The sequence below is a fragment of the Equus quagga genome, chromosome 17 (assembly GCF_021613505.1).
Source record: "Equus quagga isolate Etosha38 chromosome 17, UCLA_HA_Equagga_1.0, whole genome shotgun sequence".
Classification (NCBI taxonomy): Eukaryota; Metazoa; Chordata; class Mammalia; order Perissodactyla; family Equidae; genus Equus; species Equus quagga.
The window spans coordinates 813,403-833,556 of NC_060283.1; the positions used below are offsets into that span (position 1 = coordinate 813,403).

The 20,154-nt window shown below is 51.7% G+C and overlaps 2 protein-coding genes across 4 annotated transcripts in view; one reads left to right on the forward strand and one right to left on the reverse strand.

Annotated features, from left to right (window-relative positions):
* The window catches only part of MUC6 (mucin 6, oligomeric mucus/gel-forming), a 29,389-nt gene extending 25,669 nt beyond the window's left edge, over positions 1-3,720 (forward strand). The window contains exons 33-35 of the mRNA XM_046644060.1: positions 63-401; positions 2,557-2,659; positions 2,949-3,720. Coding sequence (XP_046500016.1) covers positions 63-401; positions 2,557-2,659; positions 2,949-3,126 — 620 coding nt within the window. The 3' untranslated portion in view covers positions 3,127-3,720. The remainder of the gene's footprint in view (positions 1-62; positions 402-2,556; positions 2,660-2,948) is intronic.
* A 2,208-nt stretch (positions 3,721-5,928) lies between these two features.
* The window catches only part of AP2A2 (adaptor related protein complex 2 subunit alpha 2), a 96,819-nt gene continuing 82,593 nt past the window's right edge, over positions 5,929-20,154 (reverse strand). For all 3 annotated transcript variants that reach the window (XM_046643285.1, XM_046643286.1, XM_046643288.1), the window contains 8 exons: positions 15,948-16,108; positions 12,478-12,560; positions 10,118-10,207; positions 9,136-9,259; positions 7,600-7,716; positions 7,448-7,517; positions 7,177-7,311; positions 5,929-6,333 (listed from right to left, as the gene is read on the reverse strand). In XM_046643285.1, the coding sequence (XP_046499241.1) occupies positions 6,256-6,333; positions 7,177-7,311; positions 7,448-7,517; positions 7,600-7,716; positions 9,136-9,259; positions 10,118-10,207; positions 12,478-12,560; positions 15,948-16,108 (858 nt within the window). In that variant the 3' untranslated portion in view covers positions 5,929-6,255. The remainder of the gene's footprint in view (positions 6,334-7,176; positions 7,312-7,447; positions 7,518-7,599; positions 7,717-9,135; positions 9,260-10,117; positions 10,208-12,477; positions 12,561-15,947; positions 16,109-20,154) is intronic.

Here is a 20,154-nt window from a genome sequence, read left to right on the forward strand (position 1 = left end):
GTCTTCTCTGTCCTCCACACCAACTCTCCATGTCTCTACCCATCCCCCTCTTGTGTCCACTTCTACTACCACAGCCCCTTTGCCGACACCCAGGTTCACACCTAGTACCCACGTCCCCTCCACCTTGTCTTCTCTTTCTACCACTTCACAGTCTACCTCTCTCACCACGCAACCTTCCACTGCTCCCCTCATGTCATCCACCTTGGGAGTTACACCCATCCCGAGTTCCCCAGCCACCAACCTCACCACTCGACAGCCCAGTACCACTAGCCTGCTGCGTACTGTCTTCCTGACCAGCTCTTTCACTGTGCATGGAAGCTCTTCCTTTCCCACTGAGGCGTCCTTCTCCACCAGGGCCCCTTCCGTCTCTTCTCTCATCACATCTCCCCCCATCTCTCCCGGTAAGTCACATCACTGTATCTCATCATTATAATCCTTGCTGCACAGCTTCCTCCTTTCCTTGCCTCTCCACCTTTGGCAGTACTCAGGGACGTTTCCTGATGAATATCTGGGCCCTTCACCACCTCTCAGCCTCTGTTCCAATCACACCCTGCCCCACTCTCAGAGACTCACCCAGTCATCATGGTGGGAATGTCTCCTTTCCTCTACCTATTGCATTGCCTTCTCCTGGGTACAGCAGAGCAAGGCAGGGTGCTGCGCACAGATTGGAGTTACACACACCCAGGCTGGAGCTCCAGTTTTGCCTCTACCAGCCATCCCCTGTGTCACTCTAGGTCTCAGAGCTTTGGTGTCCTCAGCTGTGCCTTGGGGGTATCTCGGAAGGACATCGCCCCACCAGTAGGCAGTGGCTGTCTGAGTCCTGCCTCCTCCCCTGGCCCCCTCCCCTCTTTTGGCTCATCCTGTTCTGTATGTTGCCTCACGTCCTCGGGGCCTGTTCCCAGTCCTCCTCAACTGAGCTCTGGCGCCTTTCTCCCCTTCTCTCCGGGTACCTCTCCAGCCAGCCCCAGTCTGGCCGAAGGAAGCGACTGGCCTCCCCCAGGAGGTCCCCTTTCCCATCTCTGCGCCTCTATGTCTGTCCTGCACTGGGATCACTCATGATTCATCCCCTCCCCTTCATGTTCCCCACTGCAGTCCTGGCCTCCCTTCAAGGTGCCGTCAGCAGTCTCCCATGGCTGCGATCTCCAGAACTCAGGAGAGCTTACAGCTATCAGGGACCCTGGGGTTCAACTACTCCAACCATCCCCCAGGTTGCAGAAATGAAAACAAAGGCATGAATGTGGCTCTCACCTTGGGTGACTGCTGGGGGCCGAGTGGCAACTAGCGGCCAGGGCTCCAGCCTTCTAGCATCAGTGCTGGCCCAGATCTCAGTGCTACAGCCTCCTCCAGCTCTGTTCTGCCCTCCTGTGCTCAGGCCTGCCGGAGCCCATCGTGTTCTCCAGTGACGCCCCTCCCCCCGCTTTTGGGTATTCCCTCCAAGGCATCCGTCCTCCCCTCACACATCCCTGGTCTTCCCCTAGGCAGGTCTGTCTGCAATGACGTTTTCTCCTGTGCGACAAGGACTTGGTGCAGGCTGTGCATGGGGAGGGGACCCCAGTAAGCAGGGTGAGGGAGCAGGAGCAGAAGATCAGGAGGGGAGGACAGCTGAGGGCAATGTTCCAGGGTGATGCACCCAAAGCCCCATCCCCACCAGTCCTCTCATCCCCATGTCCAGCAGAGAAGGCAGATGGGCGCTCAAGTCCATGGGGAAGCCTTGACCGTGGGCAGGGTGGGCAAAGCAGGGTAGACTGTCCAGTCTTTGCTCAGGAACCTCTTCGAGCTTTTTCACTCAAGTTCCGCACTGGCAGTTTCTATGTTAACACTGCTCTGCCAGCTGCCAAGGTGCCCGAGGCATCTGGCGAACATTGTCCACTGGGATAGACACAGGCCAGAACTCACAGCTGGGTCAGCACTCCTCCCCCTCTGTGAGCACAAGCCCCTGCAGGGAGCTCTCGTGATGCCATCTGTCCCCCCTGGGGACAGTGACATCCTCCTGCAGGTTCTCGGCCCAACAGACCAGTGGTAATACACCCAAAGGTTGGTGTTAGGCCAAGAAGGGAGGTGACTGGGGAGGCTGGGGGCCAAGAGTGGGTCACATGGGCCCATTGCTGGCAATCTGCCTTGTCCTCCGAGAAAACCCTTGACCTTGGAGACTCCCAGTATAGCCAACTTTCAGGAGGCAAACACAGAATGAGAGCCCATCAGGCTTTGTTCCCATGCAAAGCTGTGAGGTCTAAGCTCAGAAGGGCTCGGACATGGGGAGACTGATGGGACAGGAAGACAGCCTGGGGCAGGGGCCCAGGGAAGACGCCACTGGAGGCACCCCACATGGGACCCCAGGCTCATCTAAGCAGTTACTCAGCTGACGGCTACACCTTCTTCGTTTCACTGAGCTGGCATTGCTCACTATTTCACACAGAAGTTTGAGAAACCCGAGGCCCAGTGCCAGCTGTCTGAGGTCCTACCCTCCTAGGGTCCAGTGCAGAGCATCCAGAGGCCACACCTGCCCTCCAGCCATACCCTGGGGCTGGCACTAACCACCCACCTCTTGGCTCCCAGGAGTCTGCAGCGTGAGGGAGCTCGAGGAGGAGGTCACTTACCAGGGATGCAAAGCCAACGTGACAGTGACCCGCTGCGAGGGCTTCTGTGCCTCCTCGGCCAGGTGAGCTGTCAGCCCCAGGTAGCCTCCGCCTGGGGCTGAGCCCTGAGCTTGGAACCTGCCCTGTCCAACATAGGCAGCACCAAGTGGGAGCTGGAGCAGATCCACCAGAGAAGTAGTCCCACCCCTTGCCCCGCCCCCAACTACGGGGAGGCCAGCAGCAGGAGATCACACCCTGAGGGGCCCACTGAGATCTCAGTGTCTACCTTTCTTTGGACTGACCAGGGAGGAGCGGGAACACTCCCGAAGGCGACAGCCCTGACCCATACTCCCTGTCATGGCTTCTTTGCAGCTTCAACACTGACACCAAGCAAGTGGACACGCACTGTAGCTGCTGCCATCCCGTTGGCTCCTATGAGAAGCAGGTGGTGCTGCCCTGCCCAGATCCTGGAGCGCAGGGACAGCAGCTGGTGCTCACGCTACAGGTGTTCAGCAGCTGTGCGTGCCAGCCCCAGCACTGCGAAGACTAGAGGCCCGGCCCCCAGTGGGTGAGGACGAAGCACTGCTCCTGACACCTCCCCCGGCCGGCAGCCCCTTTCCTGGCCATAGGCCCAGCCTCAGACACAGCTCACTGGGGCACCTGCCAGGAGAGGGGCTGCCAGACAGAAGTCCCGCAGCCCCTGACCAGGCCCAGTGGGTTACACAGGGGCACTTCCGGCCACGCCCATCAATTGTCTGCACAGCCTCCAGGCTTTGAGGGCAGCTGCCTGGCACTGCCCGAACCGAACCCTGGAGATGGCCCAAGGAGCAGATGCCAGGGTGAGCGTGGCCAGGAAGGTCACTCCACAGGGAACACCTTGGGGAGGTGCGGACGGGTCATGAGGCTGGCAGCACCAGGCAGGAATGGGCGGGGAAGAGGCATAGGTCAGCAGCAAAGACGGCAGCGAGCAGAGGAACCACACAGTCAGGGAAGGGAGAGTGACGCAGGGCCAGAGGGCAGACGCAGGTGCCGGCCAGCAGCAACACCCACTCGCCAGCCGAGCTCAGCCTGGGAAGGGGGTGTCACACCTGTGTGCACAATAAGCTCACCGTGAACAGATGACAAATAAACTGGCGCTGGTCAAGCACAGAGGCTGGCCTGTGAGCTCTGCCGGCGCCGTCTCCTGCGCCTCTCAGGCATTCACAAGCCCTGGACCCATACTTGCTCCACGGGGCTGGACCGGGCATCAGGCCGGACCAGGAAGGGATGCCGCAGGCCCCAGACCCTCCCTTCCCCTCCCCCTAGAGACCCTCTTGCTCTTTCTAGGCCCACCTCCAGGGTCCCTCCCTCATCAGGACTCTCCCACGACACCCTCCATCCTGTGGGTCTGTGCACCCCGTCTGTGGTGGGGGTCACCCCCATGTGAGCTCTCATCCCTCAGATCAGGAAGGAACCCCCTGGGTCCACCTGTCCCTCAGCCTCTAGGCCTCCAGAAGACAGGACCCCAACAGACACTGAGACGTGGGGAGCAGTGAGGCCATGCTGAAGGCCCCACCAGGATGAGGTCCACAGGTCAACCACACAGCCCGAACCAAAGTGCAGGGCAAAAGCACGTCATCTCAGATGCACCTAAGTTTCCAGCCCTGTGACCTGGAAGAACAGTCCCACCCAGGGCAGGCACCGTGCCCATGTCATCAGTGTTCAATAGCCCACACAGCCCACAAGACAGGGCCTTGAGTTGTACTTGGGATGCTTTTCCCTCCAAAGACAGCACACACTCTGGTCACTGTTCTAGCATTTATTTTTCTTTGGAAAGGAACATGCTTTACTGATGGATCCTCACCTAGAATGGCCCCCAGTGAAAGCCCAGCAGAGCCGCCTTGACTCTCTAGGGAGGACATCAACTGACACAGGAAACCACCACTGAGCTGGTGGTCCACATGGCAGCACCCAAGCACCACGCACTGTCTAGCAGGTTGAACAAAAGCATGACGAACATCACCTTAGTGGCACAGCCACGACATCAATCTGCAATGCCACCCTGGTACTGTCAACTGCTATGTCACCACACGCTGGCACCAGCTGCAGACTCCACAGGACACAGAGATGCCAGTGACTCAAATCAACATGGATGGCAGACCATGCAGCCCAGGGGCTACACAGAATGGTGGGTGTGGGAAACTTGAGTGGGAGTGTCTGTAGCGTGGCAAGGACCCCAGCCACACCATCCTGCAGTGGCACCAGCACCCAGACAGCGATTCCCTGAAGCTGCTTCCCCAGGACCCATACCGCAGCAAAGGGTGGCCCGTGCTCTTCAGTGCCCCATGTGGCTCCCCCAGGTACGTCTGAGGAGCCCAGTCCCTACTGCTAAACCAGGAGAACCGACGGAGGGCCCTGGGTCTTCCTAGGTCCCTCAACTACTGACAACACAGACATGTTTACTTAGGACAAACCTGCCAGCCTGTGCCAGTCACCCACCTGGCACATCAGCCACTAACAGAACAGAGGCCCTGGCTCAGCTCTGCTCCTGTCACAGCCATCTCAGGGTGCAGACCTGCAGCCTGGCAGCCAGCACAGGGTGACACCACGAGAGCGGAGAGACCAGAGCAGCTGCAGCGGACGGGCTACAGCTCATCCCCAGCATGGCCCCCTGCTTCCTCACCACATCCAGGCCTCCCTCCCCTACCACACAGGCCAAGGTCCACAGCACCCGAGCCTACAGTCACGACCCAGGGCAAACCGCACTGACAGGTTAAGGCCACCAAACAGGGAAGAGACCAGCTCATGTCCCAGCCCACATTTAGCCCTCCAGTCACAAACAGGAACCAGCCCCTGGCTACTACGATAACAGTGCACTCACTTGAGCACCAAGGACAGTGAGGTGGGATGCATAACCTCTGGAGCTTCCAGTAACCCTGCTCCCACCACACTGCAAACAGGTCTCAGACAGTCAGAGAGCATTACAAATGTTCCTTTAAGAATATGGTGCAAGGAGGAGAACAGGACACATCTCGCCAGGACACATGGTGGTGCTGAGAGTCATTAAAAACACAAATGTTCCTAACTTCCGCATTAGGAACACTGCCGGCCAATGCTGCAGCAAGCCCACAGGCGCCATGCTCATGCTCCCAGGGCTGGGGATGGCACCCAGGCTACATGTGGACGCACCTCACCAGCTCACGAGCTACATCACACGCCTCCTGCACCTAGCCTCACCCACCAAAACAGCCAAACGCCCTAGTTAAAATCTAGCTCTACTACAGGAAAATGCTGCTGCTTCTCTCAGAAAATCAGAGATGAACTATCAGCAATAAAGCAGTGGTGTTTCAACAAAATTTCAAAAAAATTTCCATTTTCATTCAAACTTCTAATTTCCCTTTAATTTGTAGATTTAACCACAGAACTGTCTTGATTTCTATAAAAACTGATCCCAGGATCCAGGCTCCCTCCTTCTGACTTGGCAGGCCGGCTGCAGTCCAGGCTCGGGCTCTTCTTCTGAAACTGCGCGCCTGTGTTCCCGTCCATCCCCAGGAGGGCCAAGGGCTGGAGAAGCAGGGCTGGGAGGTGCTGTGCTGCGACAGCAGACGGGGGTATTTATTTGCAGCATGGTAATGAAGACAAATGGTAGAGATGAAGAAAAATGCACAGACACACGAGCCTGATACTCCACCCTTGTGGATTAAAACTGTTCTGACAGCAATTCACACAGTCTCTGAGAGACGGTTTCCTTGCTTGTCCGCAGTGTGAGTCGGTACATCTGAAATGGAGAACACAGCAGGTCAGTGGCCACACCGGGGCTTATGCGGCCCTGGGCAGAGAGCCTGGGCAGCAGACGGCCTTGGGGCCAGGCCCCGCCCAGCAGCCCCTCAACCTCCCTCTGCTCAGCCTCTCTCTGGAGGCGCCCACTGTTTTACAAAGACTCAAGCATCAAACAGGCTTTCAGCAACTAAAGTAAAAAAGTTTGATGATAACGAGGGCCTGTGCACAGGTAGAGCAACTGGAACTTCCATACGCTATTGGTATAAAATTGTGCGGCCAGTCTGGAAAACAATGTGGCAGTTTCTCGCAAAGTTAACTGCGCACATACCCTACGAGCCAGCAATTCCACCCTGGGTATTACCAAGTGAAATGTAAACACATGTCTGTACAAAGGCACATCCAAGAATATCTGTAGCAGCTCTATTCAAAACAGCCCCAAACTGGGACAGCCCAGATGTCCATCAACAGGAGGACTGGGTAAACCAACTGGGGCGCATCCCTGTGAAAGAGTGCCACATGGCCAGCACGAGGGCCCACTGGGGACACATGCAGCAACCTGGCTGAGTCATGGAACTCAGGGTCATCGCAGCCTGATGGCGGGCCCCATGGAGGCTGCCTCTAGGGAAGGCCAGGGCAGATGGAGAGGAGGCACCAGGGAACTTTCTAGGGCAAAGGAAATGTTGTATGTATCAATAGGGTGGTAGGGGTTACATGGGAATACACATCTGTTGAAACTCATCAAACTACTACACTTAGAATCTATGTGTCTCACTGTGTATAAATTACACCACTATAAAAAATCAGTTTAAGTGTATTTAGCCATTTCCTCAAGAGGCCTGACCTGGGCTTGCAGATTCGGCTCCAAGCGCAGTAAGCATCCAATCTGGGTGGTTTTGGTATGTATGATACCAGCTCCCACAAAATTTGCAGGGTTAGGATCGACTTCTTCAAGGAGTGCAGAACCAAACCCAATAATCTGTGCAAAAGACACAGGAGAGTTGGGACGCTGGCAGCGAGATCCAAGGACTATTCAAAGGACGGGAACATAACCGGCCTCCTCGGAGCCCGGTGGGGTGTCCTAACTCTGGGAACGTCCACAAACAGGAATCTACCTTGGCTTTGGTGATCTCCGTGTCCATTGGATGCTTTGCTTTGAAAATGTTCTGCACTTCCTGCTGAGGACTGTGAGAAACCAAGAAGAGTGTAAGGACTCTCAGCCGAGTCCGAAACTAGGAGCCCCCACCCCTCGCCCCTCCCAACTTACTTGCTCAGTTGCTTCCAACGCTGAAAGAAATCCTGAGAAGCCATTTCTGTGGGCTGGAAAAATTTGTTGAGTGTGATAGGCAGCTTAACGGACACATTCTGAAAGGTTCCCCCATACCTATGAGAACACAGAGACGTGTTGAGAAGAGCACAGGGACATCCAGGAAAGCTGAAACTCAACTGGAGAGCCAAATAATTTCTAGTTTGCAAACCTCCAGGGTCGGGCGGGACTCCACTGTCTGTCAGAGGGGACTGTCCTGTCCACAAGGGCAGGATGGAGTGTTCTGGAAGAGCAGCACTGAGTCACAGAGAGGCTCTATCTCAGTGTGAAATGTCATTCACAGATAAAGACCAACAAACCAGACACGTGACACGAACTGCTCCTGTGCACGTGTTGGCAGATGGGCCCATCAACCCCAGGACAAGCCTCGGGCAGGATGTCCAACCTCGGGTCTTCTATCACCTCTTCACTTGTCCCCACCAGTCCATTTCCTACAACTCCAAGTTGGCGTAAATTGTGTAGTTTTTTTTTTTCTTTTTTCCATGAAAAGATTAAAGAAAAGAGTTTGCCTACAGAATGAAACAAGAATTTGCAGGTCTATTTCCCTAAATTCTACAAAGCATACAATCTTTACTTCTCTGTTTTTAATTTGAAATGAGCTTTTAAAAAATTTAACCTTACGGGGCTGGCCCCGTGGCCGAGTGGTTAAGTCTGTGCGCTCCGCTGCAGGCGGCCCAGTGTTTCGTTGGTTCGAATCCTGGGTGCGGACATGGCACTGCTCATCGGGCCACGCTGAGGCAGCGTCCCACATGCTACAGCTAGAAGGACCCACAACGAAGAATATACAACTATGTACTGGGGGGCTTTGGGGAAAAAAAGGAAAAAATGAAATGTAAAAAAAAAAAAATTTAACCTTACAAAACACCCAACAGGGAACTGATTGATCATGTATACCCCATTGTAGTCACTGAAAAATAATAGTAATGAATCGAGCAGCAACACAAAACACATTTTTTAAAAAAATAATCAAGATGGTGTGCATGCTGAGTACAACTATGCAAAAATTCACACACCCAGACGAGGATCCAGAGAGACCCATCACCCTGCAGCTGACTTCCAGAGCAGCGAGCCCAGCAGTGGCATACGGGACCTGGCTGTTCCCCAGCCCCATGGGATAGATCCCTCTGTTTCTCAGCTTGAAAGGACTGGCCTCAGAAAGATGGCACCACTTATCAGGAATCTCAGAGGCTGGCTCGTCCTGGTCTCACAGAGTCCTGGGCACACCTTCTCTCCCCACATCTCCCATACTCTCCACAGCTAATACTGCAGTGTGCACAATGGGTACCAGCACTTACCTGGGTTACTCCCTCGGTCCTCACAACACCCTCTGAAGGATGCTGAGGCTTAGTGAGGACAAACTGTTCCCAGGGACACAGCTGCGTGCAGGCCCAGCCCTCACACCACCCCAGCTCCAGGCAAGAGGGGGCCAGTAATACGATCCCCTAGCCAGCAAACTCCATGACCTGGGGCTCCTACCTGAACTGGATATTGAGGACCGGCGCCTCTGTGAAGTCAGACACGCACTCTATGTTGACAACCTGCTGCACCTGCGCGCCCCCGTCCACAGTTGGGTCCACAGGCTTGGTCTGCAGGCTCAGATGTGTACATGTCAAGGAGGCCATTTCAACAGTGAGAAAGTGCGCCCGAGCCAAGCAAGCCGTTTGGTCCTAGGGCGCCCAGTAAGCCCAGGAGTGAGGGGCTCTGTAAGTCTCCTGATCTTGGATGAAACCTTCAAGATAGCTGATCCTACATACGTGTATCTTTAATGACTATTTTGAAACACTTGGCTTTAATAGCCTACATTTAAAACGCATTTATCTTAAAATAAAAATGGATCTGGCCTGTGCTAAGGAGGCTACCGCTTCACATGGGTCTTCTTCAGGAAAGGTGGCATCCTTCTCTAGTCAAGCTGGGGCCTTCTGCACCCTTAGCTTACCTGGTTGGCCCATCCTTGGAGGAAGAGATATTTGATACTACAGCTGACATGAGCTGGGAAAGTTCTAATTATATTTCTGGTGTTTATTAGGGGCAAGTCTCCAGTCTGAACACAGAGCCTCTGGAAGCAAACACAAGCTCGTCCCAAGCACATGGGCTCAGTCCCGGGGAGCGCACCCACCGCTTGCTCTGCTGTGAGCGGCAGCAGCTCTCTCCAGGAAACTCCCAGAGAAGGAGACCAGAGCTCAGAGAGACTTAACAATAATGTCCCAAAACAAGACAAGTGAAAGAGACGTGACTCCAACAAGCCAAATGAAGTGCGAGCAGACGCCCACAGGTCATTTCTGCACGCACTGTCCACACAGAACTCAGACGTGGGAAGATCACTGGATATTACTACAGCACCTGGAAACATCTGGCTATTCCGATCAAAATAAAAAAACAAAAACAACTTCCTCAAAACCCTCCTCTAAATCCCCAATTACTGTCTGTCAGAGGCATGGGGAAATGGAACCAAGGATATTAGCCCGAAGGTCATCTGAACAGATTAGTGTTGGAGTGAAACTTAAGAACTGCGTGGAGGTCTTATTCCCATAAAATATAAACATCCGACCTAGAAGGACACAAAAACAATTTGTTTCACGCACATCATTTCACACATATCCTGAATATTAGCAGTGAAAAACAAAAGAGACCCCCACCCCTAGGCAAATTTAAGTGAAGCATTGTGACCCCTGACTCTCGCCACAAGGCACAAAGATCACCTCTCCCACCGCTGAGGGCCTCCTGCTCTCCAACAGCCTGTGTGCGTGGCCTTCACCCACCCACCTTTCCACGATGGACGGGGAACCCGTGCACCCACAGGTGATCGGGAAGCACACAGGAGCACCCCTGCTCCGGGTCCTGTGCCTCTAGGCCACCACAGTCATTGTCAGCCCTTCCCGGCCCAGGACCCCCCGAGGGAGGCCTGGCTGGACCTGCCTCCACCACGGGGCAGGGGGTCAGTGGCCCCTCCAGAACGATGCCCCGAGCCCTCCACTGCAGCAGCTCATGAACCCGGCGCTGGCGGACACCAAGCACACTCTACCATCTTCAGTTACTTACAGCACAACAGAAATCTTTACACAAACCTTTGTGAACATTTTTACACCCTTTGAATTCAGAATGGAAAGTGAACCTCAAATATCCTGAAAATGACAAGCAGTTTGGCATCACTCCTCCCACAATTTAAAAAACAACCAAAACCAAGGTGAAGTGATCACGGCCCAGAGTTTAACATCTGAATCAAATCAGAAATAAAATATCACAATCCATTTCAATGTAGAATTTCCCATGAGAATTATTCTGTTAATCCTCACAACATCCCTAAAAGATCCCTGGAAGGCAGCTGTATTATTTTTCTTTTTCTCCCCAAACTTTCACTTGTTTTTACAAAAGAGAAAAATGAGTCCTCACAGGCTCAATGATGGCAGCCAAGAAGTAAGTGGGGCCATCATCAGTGCAGAAGTGCCTCCCCTTGGCAGCGGTCCTCATGGTCAGTGAGCATAATTTTTTGGGAAGGGACTCAAAAGCTTTTTTTTTCAACTGTGGTAAAATATACGTAACATAAATTATCATCTTAACCATTCTTAAGGGCACAGCTCAGTGGCATTAAGCACAGTGACATTGTTGTGCAACCATCACCACCATCCATCTCCAGAACTTTCCACCTTTCTAAACTGAAACTCTGTCCTCATTAAACACTCACTCCCCATCCCCCAGCCCCTGGCACCCACCACCCTACTTTCTGTCTCTACAGACTTGAAGACTCTGGGGACCTCAGGTAGGCAGAATCACACAGGATTTGTCTTTTTGTGACCGGCTTATCTCACTCAGCATGATGCCTTCAACATTCATCCATGTGGTAGCACATGTCAGGATTCCTTCCTTTTTAAGGCTGAATAATGTACCATTGTGTGGATGGACTACAGTTTTCTTATTTATTCATCCATCAATGGACACTTGACTTGTTCCCACCTTTTTGCTGTTGTGAATAATTCTGCTGTGAACACGGGTGTGCAAATATCTCTGCAAGACTCTGCTTTCACTTCTTTTGAGGAGAGACCCAGAAATGGAATTGCTGGATTATACAGTAGCTCAATTTTTAATGTTTTAAGGAAGTGCCATACTGTTTTCCACAGCAGCTTCACCATTTCGCATTCCCACCAAAAGTGCACAAGGTCCAATTTCTCCATATCCTCACCATCACTTATTTTTGTCCTTTTGAGAGTAGCCATCCTGATGGATATGAGGTGGTGTCTCACTGCAGTTCTGATTTGCATTTCCCTAATGATCAGTGACGTCGAGCACCTTTTCAGGTGCTTTTGGCCATCTGTATGTCTTCCTTAGAAAAATGTCTATTGAAGTCCTTTGCCCATTTTTTAACTGGGCTGTTTGTTTTTCTGTTGCTAAGTTGGAGTTCTCTATGTATTCTGGAAACTAGACCCTTATCAGATATATGATTTTGCAAATATTTTCTCCCTATAATTTTTTTTAAATTATTCTTTATTAAAATAAGTATTTCCCCTATAAAAGATATTCATGTGGTACTGTGATCAGCATTCTCTTTGAAATTGAATGGAAACTATGGAATCACCACAAAGTGGCTCATACTGGGAGATAAATACTTATATAAAATGAACACAATTTGTTACCACCCAAGAGGGGGATCCTCTGCTCACTACAAGACACGCCAATAGTCAAGAGGCAAAGTGGTAGGAGAGAAAGGACTATTTTTTACAGCTTACTAGCAACGGGGAAGATAGATGACAAATGTCCAAAAGAACCATCTTCTCTCCCCATAATTTCTAAAAGAAGTTTTCATTGAGGAATTAAAACACATACCTAAATTCTGCCGAAATTCAGACTTAAGTCCGATTTGAAGCAGCTGGTTTTCAAACAACACCCCGTTATTTTTACAGACAAACCTAGGGGAAAAGGGACATGTGAATCACTCAAAGCCACCTACTGAAAATAAAGATTTTGAAAAAGAGATTAACAAACACTAAGGCCCGAAAAACCTCCACTGGAGATGAGGGAAGGGAAAAATAGTAAAATATTGCAAAGCACACCATGAAGAGCGCCCACTGGAGACGGAGGGTGAGCAGGGAGCAGTGACACGGGCACACCAAGGCGTGAGCACGTGAGATGGGTCGGAACTCTGCTTTCCATCAGAGTGCTGGTCAAGAATTAATGGCAGGACACAGGAACCAAGGCACCTGCCCACACTTCCAGGTCAGACCACAGGCTCTTCCATCGGACAGCAGGCAATGGCCTCAATCCTGCGATCAGCATCCCACCCCGGGCTATGTGCAGGCCTCGCGTACTCACACCCGGGCGGCCCACCCCTCGGCAACTCAGCACTCTGCTTCCCTCCCGTCTCCTCTCCTCCTCTGCCGTCCTCTCCTCAGGGCAGGGTCAGTGTCTGTACTGCACAGGGGCCCAGGGTTTTACTCACTACACGGTCTCTACACTACACAGAATTAGAGGAAAATAAATAACGTGTTAGTTTTTACTTGTATGTACCTCAGAGGAGCTGAAAGTGGTCGGGCCTCCTCTAACATAAATCACAATTACACAGCAAATTGGGACCAAAAAAGGGAAGAGGGAGTGGGGCGGGTGCCACATCACGTGGATGCAGCAGGAGCTAGCCACTCTAGGGGCCAGCCGCACTCTGCGGCTCCTCGGCCAGCATGTGAAGGAGAAGGCGCGGTCCAGAGTGGGGGGTGGGCTGGCTCTCCACGTGGAGCCCCCCACAGGTACATGGGCAGGGAGGGCCTGACAGACAGACACTCCGCAGAAGCAGCCCCCACCTCGAAATCTCCCAGTCCAGTTGTATGGTAGGCTGGAGAAGCTCAAAGCCAGTGATTCCTGCACTCATCCTATCTTGTCCAAATTTTACTGCTGGTGCCCACCCACAGAGGTTCAAGTGTTGCTTACTTGCGTATAAGATCATCAGCATCGTGCACAGTCTCAGCTGGTCTCTCAGAAACTACCTCAGTTGAAGCCAGGTCAGGCTAATTCAAGCAGCACAGAAGGAGAGGAAGCAGCAGCAGAGATGGCAAGAGGTGTGGTCAGCACAGAGAGAGAGCTGAGCCAGGCTCCACCCTCTGTGTCCACTCACTGCAGCACAGAGCCCTGCTCCCCACGCGGCCCCAACAGACCACCAAGGCCCACAGCTGCCCCTCCCCCTCGTCCAGTCCTCCAGGCCTCAACACAAGAGGCCCTCTACCCAGCCTGAGCTATGCCTGAAGTTTCACAAAATAACACACAGTGCAGGCACTGTGCACAACCTTCTTCCAAAACCTGAGAACGTGCCCAGCCACGTTTTCCAAAATCGATCACAGGGACCCAGGTGCTCCCAGGACTCTCAGGGAACAGAGAGGAGACTTGACCAAGGTGGCTGAGCCTGAAGCCACACAGCCACAGAGTCGCTGCCCCGCCCAACCCGACTCAGACCTGCAGAAGGAGCAGCCCGCTGTGCCCCACCTTCCGGACACAAGGCCACACAGCCTACGTACCACAGTTGGTTTGGACTAAGCCACTTTAAATTGACCTTTGTCAAGGAAATGGGAAAGGCACTGAATCATCCCCTACAAAGTGACGGAAATAACACAACAGTCAATGTCCAGTTAGCTGGTCATTTTTTCAAAGCGTCATCTCAACCAAAACTTGATCCTGTGGAATTTATGGGCTAATAAAGACCACTTTGGAAAGCCTAGGAGAGTGCAAACCTTGCTATACCTGAGCTGTGGGCAGCATGAACTGTGCGTGCCCAGGAGCGCTCTGCACCTCCACCTCACCAAATCCACATCAGATACCTAATAACCCTTTGCAGCCACGTCAAGGCACAGACAGCCAAACTCTCACACACCTCCTGGAGCACCTGGAACAGGGTGAGTTGCCCATGAGATGGCGACGTGGCCTCATGTTACAGCCAACTGCCTGCCCACTCGTGCCTTCCACTCACTGGTGCCTTCCACCGTCCCAAGAGGACCCTCAAGGGTTGCCTGGAGAGCTGCAGAAATGCCCCTGCCTGAGCCCAGCGACCAAGGAGGCCTGTGGCCCAGGCACTGCATGTTCCCAAAGCTCCCAGGGCCTGCAGACACAGCAAGGGCTAAGAACGCTGAATGAAGGTGCTGCCCCAGACCACCACCCAGACCAAGACATCCAGCTAGGAGCCCGGCACTCTCCCCAGGACACATACTGCTTCGCAGCGCAAGTGCCTGCGACCTGGAGTCTGTGGTGCTTTTCAGCCTCAAAGTGAGCACTTCTAAAAGGAGCAAGAAGTCTGTTTTCAGCCAGAGATGGGCAATTCGCACCAGCCTAAGCCTGCCTTTCCTCAGTCATTTTCAGCAAGTAACAGGAAATAAGAATCAGCATGCACTATGCACACAAAGAGATTGGAAAAACTGTAAGACCACAAGAATTCTGCTACTGTCACAACAACCAAAGACAAGGAGCCATTCCTCGAAGACTCTCCACTCAGAAGAGGAGCCCTCTCATACCTCCTGGGCAGATTTAACATCAGCAGAGACAGATGAGGGACAGAGAGCAGGAAGGAAAAAGGCACAGAATCTGCAGACCAAAAAAACAGGAAAGAAAACGTGCTGGGAAGAGCATTTTGACGGTTACATTTTGAAAATGGGGGAGGAGGGGCAACAACAACCACGCGGGAAGCCGGGCTTGGCACCCAGCACATGCACAAGCATCTCGATGGAGTCAAAGCCATGTGCTCGGAGCTGGTCACAGGGCAGGGTGAAGCACACCTGGGAACACAGATTTTATGGGACAAAGCAGCGATTACGCAACTGGAGAATGTTTCTTTAAAAAAAAGGCTGATTAGCTGGAAGGCAGATAGGAGAGCGATTTAAGTAAGAGTTGAAAGCAGCTTGGTTAAGAGGAAAAGTGGTGAAGAAAGAAAAAAGAAACATGGCTGCAGAGAGAATTAAACATCCTGAAAAGAAGAAACAGCTGAAACAACACAACGAAATGTCAGCACGCACAAGAGACACAACTGAGAACCAGCCCAGGTGGCTTTTTCACCTGATTTTCTTCTCTTTGAGAAGGTTAGCTATCTTTATCTAGTGGAAACTGATAGTCCACGACTCATGGGGGAAGTCACAGAGCAAACCCACACGAGCATGGCAGACCCCTCCCCTCTGCCAGCCAGCGACCTGGAATAAGGACCACAGCCCACTCCTGCAGCTGGCCGCCGGCGGAGGGCCTGGGCAAAGGGGGAGGAGCAGAGGGGGTTCCGAGTAGGGAGTTGGGGTGGAGGGAGTCCCTGTCTTCAGGACAGGGAGACCCACTACCTGGCAAAGTTGTCCTCGGAGCCGGGAGCAAGAGGCGCAACTGCGGAGGGTGAGTCTGAGAACACGTCCACAAGCAGCCCGCCGGAGGAGGGTGGGGGGCCCACGGGGGCAGGTGGTGCGGCCCCCAGACCCAGGAGGTCTGCCGAAGGAGAAGGCGTGGACTGGAAAACAGGGAAGGAGAGGGTCAGTGCAGAACCTTCCAGGCATGCTGCCGCCAAGCAAGCACAAGCCCTCCTCCACGACCCACAGGTCCCAGGCCGCTGGACTGCGCAAGGGCCCGGTGAGTGAGGGGCATGACTTCTGATGCGCAGCTGCTCCCCAGAGTCAGGTCTGAAGGTCATCATACTTGCAAGTTTATCACAATCTCACACGACTGGAAAAATAGTCAATCTTTTCTCACGAATGTTATTTGAGTGAAAAAAAGTTGTATAGAAACTTCTGCCATGAAAGAAAGAGATCAAATAGAAAGGTCTGATTTAAGACATGACACCATGAACTTTGCTGAAAACCATCCAAAAAGAGAGTAAGTTTGAAGAGATGAAACGCAAGTAACTTACTACGGTTCATTTTTAGTTTAACCATTGTCACGTTTTATTGAGTTACGGAGAAAAAGTAAACAACGAGCCTACAGAACAGACATTTTAAAAAAAAATAATAGCTTTCTGATCCTAGGCACAAGACAAAGAACAGAGCCACTCGGAAATCACTCTCAAACCCACACAGTGAGACCCACACAGCAGAGCTCCTCCCACACTTGTTCCCCAAAACCAAACAGCACAGCCCCTGTGTCATCCCCCACCCACCATGGGAGCTCCACACGGCCGGGCCCCACAAGGGCCGCACATGTGAAGCCAAGGCATGTGCGGTTCAGCTGATCCCCAGGACTGTGCTGTAGGCAGGGACCCGGGAGGTAAGCCGCTCGCTCTCCCTTGAGAACTCATCTGCATGTCCCACTGGACGTGCACAAAGGTAAAAATCAGTTCACAATTATCTGAGGCTACATCCTAATGTCTTCTTACATTACTGTAGTCAGTATTTCCTCAGTTTTAATACACACTCATCTGTCCAGGAATGCAGCCACCCTGTGAGCTGAAGGAGGCCAAAGTACTTTCTTTCTCCAGCATGCAACACAACTGTCCTGGGTACCAGCCCTGACTGCTCCTGCCTTGCAGCACAGCCATGCTGAGTACTCACATGTGAACAACGTGTTAGTAGAAATGACTGCTTATTTCTTTTACATTACATTACACTGGATTTCTAAACAACCACATATGTCGTTGGCGACAGTATGCACGAATTCTATTTCGAGATAAGAGGTATTACAAAATCTATGTGTGCAAAGAGGGTGGGTCTGCGCAGGCTGAGAAGCTGGCTCTGCGCGGTGGCCCTCCTTCCTCTGGGCTCCAGGGGAGGCAGCGCACTGAGGCCAACCCTGCGGAGAGAAACAGGCCTGCCAGTGGGGCCGGGCTGGGTTAAGGGGTTCCCAGGCAGAGTGGACAGGCTGGACTCCTCCATAAGGGGAAGGCCCCAGAAAAGCGGAGGGGGCCACGGAAGAGCTGTCAAGAGAAGGAACATTGAAAATTTCTGCCACGTCAGGAAGTGTCACATGACATTATCTAAAGGCGGTTCCTGGCCCTTGCTGCCCCTAGGATGGTGCTCCTGCGAACACAGCTACTCACAATACCATTTGCAACACTGCGTCATCAGGAACTCAACCACTTGGGGAGGGTTAGGAGCTGATCTCAGGTGGTCTGGAGCCTCACTGTGAATTATGCAAGCAAGGTATCTGTTGTTGCTGACACTTCTGCAGCCTGAATGGGGAACGTTTCCTCTCTGCCACCTAATGCAAGATTTTTACTACTGCTTCCTCAATAACAGCTCAAACGCTTTTTAAAGTAGGAAAACCCTTTTGTCCAATTAAGTCAAATATGCACCCCAATAGTTACAACAGACAGAAGCAAGGCTGTTCTGTTGGGAGGACCTAGCAGGAGGCCCTGCTCCCTCCCCAGACCCCACGTGCCACCTCTGCCCTGCAGCCTGTTGGGACTCACTGCCTCTTCGCCACCTCCTCCTCCTTTCAGGACTCAGGGAGACCCACCCAGGGAGGCTGCCTGGCACCCAGTCTGCACAAGTTACACCTCTTCAGTCTGACAGCAACAACAGCAGGAATTAGAACAGCAAAAAAGCTAGAGCAGGCAGACAGTGATGTCAGCCACATGGCAGAGTGAGCTTGCCCGGGACTCCCTCCCCTCCAAATTACAACCAAAAGGAGCAACTGAATTCCAACCAAAAGAATCCTAATAACACAGAGATTGTCAGAGACCACAGCAGCCAAACGACGGAGGGTGGAGAGGCTGGAGCCCCCCTCAGAGGAGCTGGAACGGGGTAAGAGAGAACTTCGCTCCCTCCCCTAGAGACTGGGATAGCTGCCGCAGGTGAGGGAAGGAGCGGGGGAGGGGCCGTGCTCCGGGGATCGTCCAGGACTCCCACCGCCAGTGCTACGGAAACCCTCTAACAGCGGAAAGCTTCCGTGTGGGGGGACCCCATCAAGCCAAGGCCCCAGGACACCAGAGAGCAAGAGCTGATGGGAATCCAGGTCGGGGTGAGAGAAAGTGCCCCTCCTCCCCCAACCCACGCTGCCTGCTCCATTGCAGCTGAAAGCGGAGGGCTCAGAACACACGGCTCTCAACCCCCATCTAGTGGCGATAGGCGGTAACTGCAACCAAGTAACAGCATCATGGGCAGAAACCGCTCCTCTACCATCCAGCAATTTATAAAAGCTCCAGTCCAAAAGGAAAACAATAAAAACACAGAATTAAGTCCTGAGGACTTGGAAATAGGTAAACTAAGTGAAAATGAGTTCAAAATAGCTATCATCAAAATACTCAATGAGGTAAAGGGAAATATAGAGAAACAAGTCAACGAGTTCTGGAGTTACTTCACAAAAGAGACTGAAACTATAAAGAAGAATCAATCAGAAATACTAGAGATGAAAAATACAATGGATCAGATAAAACAGAATACGTACTCCATGAATGCCCGTGTAGACACCACAGAGGAGCAAAGTAGCATACTCGAAGATAGACAGGCTGAACGGCTCCAGACAGAGGAAGAAAGAGAACTAAGAATTAAAAAACTGAAGAAAATCTCAGAGAAACAGCTGACTCAATGAGAAAATGCAACTTAAGAATCATCAGAATTCCTGAGGGCATGGAAAAGGAAAATGGAGGAGAAAGTGTGCTCAGTGACGTAATAGCAGAGAACTTCCCAAATCTAGGGATTGAGCAAGAAGTGTGTGTGGAGAAAGCTTTCAGATCTCCTAGACTTGTCAATATAAAAAGACCTACTCCAAGGCATATAGTAGTAAAAATGGCAAAAATGAAGGACAAAGAAAGAATACTCAGGGCAGCAAGGCAGAAGAAAATAACCTACAAAGGAACCCCTATCAGACTTTCAGCGGATTTCTCTGCAGAAACCTTACAAGCTAGGAGAGATTGGAATGACATATTCAAAACTTTAAAAGATAAAAATCTTCAGCCAGGAATACTCTATCCAGCAAAAATATCCTTCAGATATGAGGGATAAATTAAACCCTTTCCAGACAAACAAAAGCTAAGGGATTTTGTAGCCACAAGACCTCCACTACAAGAAATCCTCAAGAAGGCTCTCATACCTGAAAAAAGAAAAAAAGGGAGAAAGGGGTCACAAAATACAGAGTAGGGAGACTAACAGATAGAACCAAATAGGATAGCAAATATTCAACTATAGCATTAGGATAAAGGGAAGGAAATCACCAAAGCAAAGACAATCTTATGGCTCTAACCACAAACTCACAACACAAGTTGGAATAAGAGATGAAAATAATAATTTAGGAGGGGAGGAGGAAAGGGATTGAATCAGTTTAAGCTAAAGAAGTAAGAGGCCACCAGAAAATGGACTGTTATTCACAAGGTTCTGAATGCAAACTGCAGGGTAGCCACTAAACTAAAAAAACAGAACAGAGACACAAAACATAAATAAGGAAAAAGCTAAAAAACCCAGCATAAGAAATTGCAGAAGTCAATGGGTAGGCTAAAACACACAGGACGAGAAACAAAGGAAACACTGGAAAATGAACAACAGAATGATAGCATTAAACCCCATACATCAATAATCACCCTCAATGTAAACGTACTGAACTCTCCAATAAAAAGACACAGCATGGCAA